We start from the raw sequence: 11,329 nt of genomic DNA, 5'->3' as shown, positions 1-11,329 counted from the left end.
ACCGGTTATAGACCCTATTGCATCAATATTTCATCGAATGCTCTTTGGAAGAGATGCTTCTGATGATGCTCAAGGCTACACTCTAAGAGGTGAACCTTTGCCAGGTTCTGACCCCATTGAGGCATCTAGGAGAAGGTAATTTCACATTACTGTGTTTTAGTTTTATCTCACCTTGTTGTATATATTAGAAATTGTTACATTGAAGCAATTCATAACGAAACAATTGTATAAATAATAATAGACAATAAAAGTCGTAGGTCTGGAACTACTTTTATGTTTGTGTGTGTGTGGTAAATGATTCAGCTAAAAGGAGAAAAATTATTAGCAAATCTTATGATTTTTTGCTTTGTTTTCTTCTTTAATTTTGGGTTTTATTTCATAAACACTAATAGCAATAACCACTGTCCTAGCATTGTTGAAACAATTACATTGCTTAATAAACAACTCACTATTGTAATTGCTTCTTTCTTGCAGAGAAATAGGTGCTCGAGCACTGGAAAAGAGGTTGGCTATTGCACGAAGTGCGGAGGAGTTGCAAACAGATGCTACAGAAAATGGTTAAATTCCTTAGCTTTTGTAAATTCAGATAATATGAAACAGTAATGAGTTACATTTTCACAAGCGGTACAGTAATGAGAGAAAAAAAAAATTATTTGTCTTTAAGGAAAATGTTAATATGATAAATGATGTGATGAAAAAGAAAGAGAAATATAAGAAAATGAGGTGAAAAAAAGATTGAAAATATCAAACAAGCATGATAGTAGTAGCTTAATCCCTCAATGCAAAATGGGGGCAATTCACATGATAGTAAAAGAATTGTCCATGTTATAGTGAGAATTTCCTTAATTTTTCATGCACACAATTCTAAATATATCTTGTCAATGCGACGACATCTTGGATTACTGAGAACCATGAGATGAAAGATGAAGAAATGCATAGTGAGAAAATGTTATAGGAAAAATAAATTGGATTTAAACAAAACAATAACCGAAAGAAGGTCATTACCGAACTTCTTTAGTTGAATACCAAGAATATATCATAGATGAACAACAGAAGCAATTAACGTTGAAAGCTATAAGCAAATAAAAAAGTGGGCCTGATTTAGAACTCAATATTACACCAAATACAAAATGTGAAACGACATCCTTCAACTAAAACACCCTAAGATACATGATTCTACAGAAATACCTTAATCGATAACCAGCACACACTAATGCATAGAATAAAAGTGGTCATAAAACCGTCTTTAATATTAAAAATGCAACAAACAAAATGCAACGACGACATTAGCCAAGTACAAACACAGTTATAGCTAGACAGTAGATAAAGCCTATGGTATTGTTTCTCTCAAACATATACCATATTTACTTTTCAAGCTTAACAGTCTTAAACCTCAGACGTTTCTTCCGACGAACATGATAGTAGTAACTTTATCCCCCTCAATGCAAAATGGGCCAATTCACTTGAGGAAGTAATTTTAAGTGATTATTCTAAATATCACGTATGTCAATTTCTTACCAAGAAACAAAATGATAATTATAAACTTAACATTCATCTCATAATTAAATTATTTATGAATGAATTTTGAGGCACTTAGAAATTAGGATGACCATGTAGTAAAGAATCCAAGCATCAGCTTCAAAGTGACAGATATTACGTAACATGAATATACAGTTGTAAGCATCGTGCATCCGAAGCAAAAAATATCACAAAGATGTCATTGCGTCATTTGGCTATTTTGCAATGAAAACTTTTACTACTATACAGAAAGTAATTAAAAGACTTTTAAGAGGACTTAGAACTCTCGTAGTTTCAGGTTACAATATCAAAGCAAGGAAAAAAAAAAGGACATTTATAAGGTGCAGACTTTTTCTTCAGGCAAACGTTTACAACTATGGCGTGGAAACTAATTGATCTCGCTTTGGAATTTTATCAATCAGCTTTCAAGAGCTTCTCCAGCAAAATACTGTTTGTGAACCATTCTCCTGTAATCTGCATGACATTTTCCATGCATAGACCCAATTAAAATAATATGCAATTCAACAAAAATCTACATTGCTCTACACTACAAGAGCACTATACATATTGAATAAGGATTAAGACAAATACAAGAAACCTCTAGGAATATGGTAATTGAAGTGGAGATCAAATGAAAAAACTTAGGTGCGACACTAATAAATAGTAGCCAGTATAAATCATCATTATAAGTTTATAACAGAAATCAATGTTGGCAGTTTAAAAAAATTGTTTTTCCACACCTTCCTTGTCATTCCAAAGTGCTGCAGCATAGCTGTTTAGAGGACTCTCCAGGTTAGGCTCTGTTATTAGAAAGTAAATTGCTCAGACAAGCACTGAAAGGTGAATGCAAAACTCAAAAGATATCGAGAACAGACCTTCCAGTAAACTTTGAATAGACAGAAGAATAGTTCTGCAATCATAAGCTGAAGACCACTTGTCCTGTAGAAACATACAAGTAGGACAGTTATTAGCTCCAAGAGAATGTAGTTCATGGAACACAAAGTGCAGATGGATGCAATAAAAATTGAAATTTCATCTACATATACTTAAGCATCCATAGTAAAACTAAATGGTAGAGATCCAAAGCCACCAAAACACAGATCATTGAAAATTTGGCTCTAATTCATAAGTTCATGAATACCTGAAGGATGTCCAGACAAATGTTGCCAAACTGGTCAATATTTGGATGAAAGCACATTGTCTCAAACTTCACTTGGGGGGCCTTAAAAGGATAGTCTAGGGGAAAACGTAAGGAGAGCTTATAAGATAAACCCTCATACAGAGTCCCTTTTCCACCTTCAATTGTGCCAATCCATGTAAAAATACTCTCCCCATCAGGAAAAGCCGATACCCCAAGATCTCCTCCACTCATCTGCAGGAAAAGTTATTATCAGCATTTAGAGTGTTAGTGACTGTGAGAACAAGATAACAAATTATAATATGACTAAAGGGAAAGCATTTGTAACACCTTAGTTTCTTAAAAATCAGCCGATATCCCAACAGAATAAATTACACAAGTTGCCACCCTCATATAGATGCTGATTTAAAATAAGAGTACATGAATAAATCAAACATGCTTCATAAAATAAAATTGTTCGATCCAGGATGTTCACAAACAAACCAATTTTTTGATAATAATCATATAACACATTTTACTCAACAGTGCAGAATACTTGAGTTAGACCTGAAAATACCAATGCATTTGACAACCTAAAAACTATAATTATCGGACCTAAATATTTTCATATCTTAGAGAGGGTGTTATCCTTAAAGGCATAAAGTTTAGCATTCAAATAAAAATAATTTACCAATACAACACGAGTTTACATAGAGAAGTAGAGAACCAATGCAATTTGCATAAGTAGTTCTATAAAAAAATAAAAAGAAGAAGAAGAAAATACCAACCCCTACCCTGGACCAAAATAAAATTGAAAAGATCGTGATTTTCTAGATGTTCCTAAAGAATTCAACTTTCTAAATCAGAATCAGAATTGATTCTACAAAAAGCGTAAAGAGATGCAGGGAATTCAAGAAAAAAGGTCCATAAAAATAATAACAACAATCATAATTTAAGTAAAAAAGAGATATACCATGAGAGTCATTAATTCCTTTTGGAGTCTGCAATTACATGAAAACAAAACCATCAAGAACAATTCCAACGAAAAACCCAATATCGAAAATGCAAATTCAACAATATCAGAAGTTAAAGAGAAAAAAGTTTTAAAAAAATGAATAATCGGCCATCATCAAATTCGCTTGCCACGAAGAAACCGAACCTGATCACGCAAAAAAGAATTGAAAACCGAAAACACAAAATCTTTTTTTCTTTTTATTTCTACATGGATAAGAAAAGGTTCAAATTTTTAAAAGATTTCGTTTGACGAATCAAGCAGAGAAGAAGGAAGATTTCAAATTTTCATTCACCTCTGAGAAACAGCGGAGGTGTCGACGGGGTTAGGAGAAGGCAGCGGCTGCATGGACGAAACGGCGGGCGGTCGACGGTGGTCGGAGGAATTGTCTGCGGCGGGGTTGGAACGGACCTCCATGAGCGGCGATCAAGATCAACACGGAGGCCTAATCTGATCAGCGGCTGAGATTTTAGAATGAACGGTGAAGGAGAAGCCACAACACAGAGAAAGAAAAATATTTTGCGGGAAAATGATTAACGATGGAAGTGTGGAAAAAGAATGATGGGACTTCTCAGTTTGCAGATTCCGGTGTTAGCCACTGCTCGTTGCTTCTAACTCTTTCATTATCACAATTATTTATCACTTTAATTTTTACACCAATCAAAATCTTAAATGTGATAATTATTATAAAACTAACAAATCTAATAGAACATGAATAAACACAAAATACATAGAGAAAAATATTATTCAGCCTGCTAATGTAAGAAACTAAAAAAAAATATTTATCATCTAAATTATAGAAAAATATTAAAAAAAAATATACGCAACACAATTTTTTGTCTTTTTGGATGCGCGTGGTTCTAAGTTAATGTGACGTAAAAAAAATATTTTGATTATAAATTTTCTTTTAATGACCGGGATGAGGGTTACTTGCTATATTTCGACATAGAACACATTTTATTTGATAATTTTCTGAATTTTAAATAACATTGGGGGTTATTGACATTGGAAACACATTACACCAAGGCAGAATAACGTTTCACAGTTTAATGAATCTCTTTTGTGTATACTTACACAACATAAACAAGTTTTGCTTACATTTGCAAGATGAAAAAAAAAATACAACTCACCTCATGTGTCTGTCTCTGGCGAAATGCAGGTCTCATTCGAGGGAGAGGTGAGAAGGAACAGAAGGTGAGGGGGTCGAAGAAAGGGGCAAGAAAGTTTAAAAGGAGTTTAGGGTTAAGGAGTACAAAAAGGTAAATTCATAATTTAATAAAGAAAAGTAGGGAGTGAAATTAGAAAAATGGGGCTGAGTAACAATCTCCAACAAGCAAGTTTTCCTTTCCAAAGTTTTTGGGCCAAAAGCCCATAGAAAACTCTTAATGCCTAGGCTTTTACATTTTGTGTTTTAAAAAAATAAAACACTACCATGCTTTTTTTTATAAAAGAAAAAAAAAATATCTTCAATATAGATAAGATATGTATGAACATGATGTAACATCATTAATAATTCATGCATTAATCAGGAAAAGGCAAATAGTGACTTCCTAATGCATTGGCTAATTTTTCTAATCGATCACCTCAAACAATTCTTTGAATTTGATCAACCATGTTAGCCATTTTACTCATGAAATGTTGGCATACTTTTTATACTAACAATGTGAAAATGAAACTTCATCCTCAAATCATACCAGAGATGTAACAAATCATGTCTCAACAAAATTACTTCACTTTTATATTTAAATCTTCAAAAGCACTTCTTTTCTTTTACTTACAACATAGATGTGTTCGATATGTATTGAAGCTAAAAACAAAAAACAAGGAAATGTTTCTAATACTAATCTAGTTATTAGTTATTACTACCAGTGTGGTGTCCCCTCCCAAATGAAAATTCAGATAAAGCAATGTTGATTTCATGTTGAGTTCGAATAGGATTTAGTCCACTAGGAGGCAAATCTGCTGTTGGAGCTGTAGGCTGCTGCATCTGCATGGTCTCTCCATGATCATGATCATGATCATGATCATGATCTCTTGCATGGTGGTTTGGGGAATGTATCCCTTCAACACCCCATTGTTCATTTTCGTAATTGTATGCCATTGGAGAAACTATTGGACTGTCACTGTGTCTAGGGTGCTTGTGAAGCAAGTGAACTGGAGACATGCCATGTGTTGGGGTTCCTGGCCTGCTTGAGAATGGTGTGTTAGAAGTAGAACCCTTGTTGTGTTTGATGTGATTTCTAGCAGAGTGATGCCAGTTCATTAGTGCTGTTGCCACATTTTCATTGAAAATGGTAGGTTTCATGGTTGAACCCATCTATATAATGCCAGAAAATACAAAATGAAAATCAGTGCTAAGATATAATATATATTGGTAAAAGAAAGGGTCAAGTGAATATAATGTTCCAGTATCTGACCTGTGTGACTAGAGCATAAAGAGGCAAAGTCACATAACTGCATAGAACTTGTGTGAGAACCCTGCAAAATTTGGTATGCAAAAGTCACATATGCTAATGATTGTTCCATAAGTTGGTATGTCACATGCAGTTTGGCAAATGAAGTGAACTTACCCCATTGTAAGTCTAATGACAATATCGGCAGTAGTTCTGTGAAAACAAGAGTTTATTTTGAATCCATTGTCAAACTGTAACCAAAAAATAACAATGCTGAGTTAGAATTAGCTTATTTTAAGGTTATTGAACTTGCTTTATATATCAATCAAAGCTATTCTTGAGTCTTCTCCCAACAATTTAAGGTTCGGGAAAGTTTGTTCTTGATTCCTAGTTCCTTTAATGGTAGATTTTCATCCTACTTATTGCATGGTCTAAGCACTGCTGCTACATTCTTCAATATTGTATTGCTAAACAACATGTTCAATTTAGGAAAATTGATCAGGATGGGATACTTACTGTGCTCCAAGCAAAAAACGCTAGTTGAAATGCATTCTGCAGCACAGAACCAAGCATAATTAATTTCATAACACAGGAGTTGGAATGCTTCAATTTGACAGTAGGTTGAATCATAGGAAAATAAATCATAAAATTTACTTGAAAGAGAACAAGATGAATCAAAAAGAGGATGAAGCGAGGTCGATTGAACCAGAACAATCCATCTCCTGGCTCAACCACAGGTGCACCCTTGACGACTTCCCCCCTATCTTGAATCCTTAGTGCCATCTCAGTTATGATCATTTGTAGCTTTGTTCCCACCAACAAGATTATCTGTAAATTTCACATTAAACTTTATGATCAGTTCAATAGAAAAAAAAAATTAGACCAACAACAAAAGCAGAATGAGTGGTTTGTGCTTACAATTACTGGGATAAATGGAATCCAAAGATAAGAATGCCACCCTGCCCATATAGAATAAAAATTATCATTAATGAAATAAACTAGAATATAAGAGCATAGTATAATGTTTCTAGTCTAAGGGCATTCTAGTTTTAATAAGAAAAGATGAAGTAGTATAATGAAAGTCATACTATGCGGAAAAAAATACTCTCTGCTAAGAAAATCCTGTATCAATTGAATTCTACAAACATTGTGCATGAAAATGGTTGAAATGATTCACGATCAAACCCATATTGATTTTTTATCTTGCTATAGTCAGATGTAATTCATTTTTAGCCATAGCAACACCAATTATGCATGACTTCTTATGTCATTCAAATAGGTTTTGAAATTTGAACAGGGCTTACCATGAGTATTTGTGAGCAGAATAAGCACTGCAAAGAACCATATGGTTGGACTGCAAGAACCAAAATGCATGGTTAAGCTTAGATTGGTAAGATGGTAACTAAGTGACAGAAAGAAGAGCAAAGCAGTATATGGTATTCTTACGTTATGCCCACCACAACTGCAAAATCCTCATCAAGTGTTCTCTTGATATAGTTCTGGAAATCAAATTTTGCCTCACTTGCTGGAGTCAAATGTGCCTAAAATTACATAGCTTAGTTTAATTATGATATCCTTTTGAGCAAAAATATCGAACTATAGAACAGATTACTTTAGTGAATAGAAACTTACCACGATGAATCCATGTCGCAATGCCATGTAGTCAACTTTATTAAGTGACCTATAGAATTGTCTGAAGAAGCTAACCTGATTGGAGCAAAATACAAAGGCCTCATAAAATTAGTGTCACAAATAACAGATCAAGTGCTTGAAATTCAGAAAGTAGCTTATGACCTAGTTTCATTCTCTTGGAACACTGTTACAATATAATAAATTTATCATTCTATTCATGCATGTGTATATGAATATGATATTAATTAATGTGTACTCACTATCCATAAGGAAATTGGTGATCGACTCCATGAGCTCAAGTGCCTTCGTCCAAACGTTGTATCCCTAGCAAACCTGAACCTCTCAGGATCTGCAATGCATATTTGCAAAAGCCACTATCAGATATATATTCAGATGTGCCCATATAAATGGCCAAAGATAAAAGGGGCTTGTTCCATGTATTACTAATACATCCAAGACGCATGACACAAAAATGTTACTATTTTATGCTAACAAGTAGCAACAAGAATTTTCTCATAGAAATGAATATGTTGAAGAGAGTGTTAATTATATACATTTTTATTGGTGAACAGGTGTTAATTATATACATGAAACATAGTAATAAATTCTTTCATTTTGTACATTTTAGACAAATTTTAGGAAATCGGTTAACGAAACAAAGGTAAAAAATATTTATATTGAAATGAAAAATAATTTATTAGAGATACTTTTAAGTAATTAAGAACATTTAATTAAGGTATATTAAATATTTTTTCTTTTTTTAACAGATATTAAACATTTCTTAATTAGTATATTTAAAGGTTTTCGTTAATAGGACATTAAATTTCAACATAAATTAATTAACAAGACTATGATTAAATTTTATATTTGCATAATTATAAATTCTTCTACAAATACGTTTTATTAATCCTCTAAATAAGGAAAGTATTTATGTTTTTATGTTTCCAAAATATTAATTATATTTTTTTAATATTTAAAAAAAATATTAAGAATATTTATAGATAAATTTATAGGAAAATATAACATGCTTTTTTTTTATACTTATCTATATATCCCTTTAGACATTATATAAACATCACCTAATTAATGTCAATGAAGAGAGATAAGAACAAAATTTGAATATGATCATGTGATTTAGACAAGAGAACTTATATTCTCACAAAAGATATAGTAACACCTTATTAATTTGATTTACAATAGTAGTCCATTTTCATATTGGGACATATTTTAATACAAATTTTTATTTAAAAAAAATAAATCAAGTTTAACAGTTGAAAAAACATAATTAAATTAATTAATCTACCAGAATTTAAAACAATAGAGCAGTTATGGTTGATAGATCATAATCTTTTGTCGGTATAACACCAAAAGATCAATGTTATCCAATAGGTACAGTAGTCAACCTCGACGCCATTAAGATTTAGACAATATTTTATTTATGGCGTGACGTTTGTTGTTGAGTAGGTTTCGCACTAAATGCCATAGATTAGATATTTTGAGATGTATGTTACTTGCAGATTTTAACTAAACGTGGAGTCTTACCATGGTAGAACTGATGTTCAAGACTCTTTGTTTCGTCTTCCCACTTCCTCCATTTAGACATCTGCATATGACAAAAATAAAATAACTGTGACAGAGACAAAAATGAATTGGTTTTGACTTTTGATCATTGAAACTCCTCCATTATATTGTTGTTTAGTCAATCATTGGAGTTTTGTTTCAGTAAAATAAAATTTATAAGTTTTGTTCATGTTAGTACTTTTTTTTCATTTTTTTTTCTTTTTGCTATACTTCATATCATGAATTATATTTACACTTTCTCTCTGAAGGCTCTTCTTTCTCTAGGCCTTAAATAGGATATAAGATACGGACGGATCATAATTCTTGTGAGATTACAAACGTGGGAGTGAATTAAAGTGAGTACCTTAGTTCTACCCAAAGTCAGTGTCATGATGCACTGTAGGATGTGAAAAATAGCAAGCACAAAGACGAATATATGGAGCTGGTGAATACTATATTCAGACATAAAAGCAACTAGGTCTTTACCCTGCAAAAAAAAAATGAAAGTCAATTAATAAAGTACTAAAACATATAGTTAAATTAAAAGGAATATATATATATATATATATATATTGTGCTTAATTACCTTTTCTGCGCATTTGTCATAATATCCTTCTGGCTTTTTACTCTTATAATCGGGATCACAAGGATGCCAAGTGGATGCAATGCTTTTTGGGATGCATATAGTAGAAATGCGATCTTGAAACACCACTAGGAGCAACGATATGAATCCCAGCAGCATAAGCTCTAAACACAAACCATTTTCAATTAATTAGACTCACCAAGAGTAGTATCTCAAAAATATAAAAAGTGTGAATTAATAATTAAGTACCTCCTTTAACCTTTTCCAGCGCTTCATGAAGAGCCTTTTGGTGTTTCTTTTTTAACCACTGGTAATTACAATCACACAGCAAGACATCGATCAGGAATAATATTATATATATAGTAATTGCAACATATATATTGTACGTACCTTTCCAAGTTCTTCAAGAATATGTTCAATGAGGATTGAAATAGCAAGCATGACAAAGCACACAACTGCAACAGCCCATGTTGAAGTTGCCTCCAACTTCGCCTGAAGATTCGCTTCTTTATCGCTCATTTTTTAATTAACCTCCACACTGATATATATATTCTTGTGTGTTGAAGAAAGAAGATTATGTAGCTAGAGACGTATATAAAGAACCAATTTTTTTGGAGACTCTTGCTAGCTGATGATAGTTAGTGTTGTGGAATTGCTTGTGCTAGAGGTTTATATACAGAAGAATTAAGCTTATGCAAGAGAGAGAGCGTGTTGAAGCATCATTTTCAAAGAAACGAGGACTTTGACTTGTCCGAAACAATAATCGGTCAGAAAAATATAACAAGAAGGAAGGAGTCTTAATTAAACTGTTTGTTTATTCAAAAAGAAAAAAACGAAAAGTTCTGATGATAGTAGTGACTTCACTAACTGCAACGGTAACGGAACGAGGAAACTAAATAAAATAAACGAATAAAATCATGTGACAGAATCACAGCAAGTTATATATTACTAATAATTATGCAAGAAAAGAAAAGTGTATTTTGATTTGCATATAGCAGTAGCGCGCTTCTTTTATAAGAAAAAAATAATCGGGGGATGTATGTCGTGCGAATTTTCATGTAATAATTTTAAGTTAGAAAGGATTTTTTTTTTATTTATCACTCGAGATTAAGGCTACGACGACGATATGTAAGACCAAGAGCATGCATTGAATTTGATTTCAAAATTAATTAAGGCATATCCTAAGCAATTTAGAGCATCTTTAAGTGGGGTTTTAAGTCATTTTTTGTGTTTTTCATAATATTTTTGTTTTCCTACGTGTCATGTCATGATAAAAAATTTATACATAATTTTGCTCTAATGATAAAAAACTCATATTTTTATATTTTTTTCACTTAATTATGGTATTACTATGTGTCAAATAAATATTATTTTTATTACTAAAAAATAATTTCTTGAAAAAAAATATAAATCTTATTTTTAAGAAATTTTTCCTGCGATATAGATTTGTTCTAATGAAAAAGAAACGATAAGAAACAATTTCTTCACTTAAGAAACCTTTCAAAAAACTTTCA

The 11,329-nt window shown here is 32.2% G+C and overlaps 2 protein-coding genes across 4 annotated transcripts; both read right to left on the bottom strand.

Moving 5' to 3' along the window:
* Positions 1 to 1,614: 1,614 nt before the first annotated feature.
* LOC114403536 (ubiquitin-conjugating enzyme E2 20-like) lies at positions 1,615 to 5,246 on the bottom strand. 3 transcript variants are annotated; one of them, XM_028366555.1, is made up of 6 exons: positions 4,778 to 5,246; positions 3,609 to 3,636; positions 2,660 to 2,890; positions 2,394 to 2,457; positions 2,259 to 2,318; positions 1,615 to 1,992 (listed from the first exon to the last, which is right to left on the bottom strand). In XM_028366555.1, the coding sequence occupies exons 1-6, from the start codon at positions 4,780 to 4,782 to the stop codon at positions 1,937 to 1,939; spliced, it is 444 nt and encodes a 147-aa protein (XP_028222356.1). In that variant the 5' UTR covers positions 4,783 to 5,246; the 3' UTR covers positions 1,615 to 1,936. The 3 variants fall into 3 exon arrangements, with proteins under 3 accessions (XP_028222356.1, XP_028222354.1, XP_028222355.1); XM_028366553.1 differs by lacking the exon at positions 4,778 to 5,246 and adding an exon at positions 3,943 to 4,310; XM_028366554.1 differs by lacking the exon at positions 3,609 to 3,636.
* A 113-nt stretch (positions 5,247 to 5,359) lies between these two features.
* On the bottom strand, positions 5,360 to 10,463 carry LOC114403535 (MLO-like protein 6). The gene is made up of 15 exons (XM_028366552.1): positions 10,206 to 10,463; positions 10,065 to 10,122; positions 9,819 to 9,979; positions 9,597 to 9,719; positions 9,215 to 9,275; positions 7,933 to 8,021; positions 7,673 to 7,747; positions 7,487 to 7,581; positions 7,345 to 7,394; positions 6,959 to 6,999; positions 6,695 to 6,868; positions 6,557 to 6,592; positions 6,218 to 6,291; positions 6,065 to 6,125; positions 5,360 to 5,964 (listed from the first exon to the last, which is right to left on the bottom strand). The coding sequence occupies exons 1-15, from the start codon at positions 10,332 to 10,334 to the stop codon at positions 5,500 to 5,502; spliced, it is 1,692 nt and encodes a 563-aa protein (XP_028222353.1). The 5' UTR covers positions 10,335 to 10,463; the 3' UTR covers positions 5,360 to 5,499.
* Positions 10,464 to 11,329: the final 866 nt, after the last annotated feature.

The sequence above is a fragment of the Glycine soja genome, chromosome 20, assembly GCF_004193775.1.
Source record: "Glycine soja cultivar W05 chromosome 20, ASM419377v2, whole genome shotgun sequence".
Taxonomy (NCBI): domain Eukaryota; kingdom Viridiplantae; phylum Streptophyta; class Magnoliopsida; order Fabales; family Fabaceae; genus Glycine; species Glycine soja.
The sequence above is the reverse complement of the archived record's forward strand: the minus strand, read 5'-3'. Positions and strand labels throughout refer to the sequence as shown.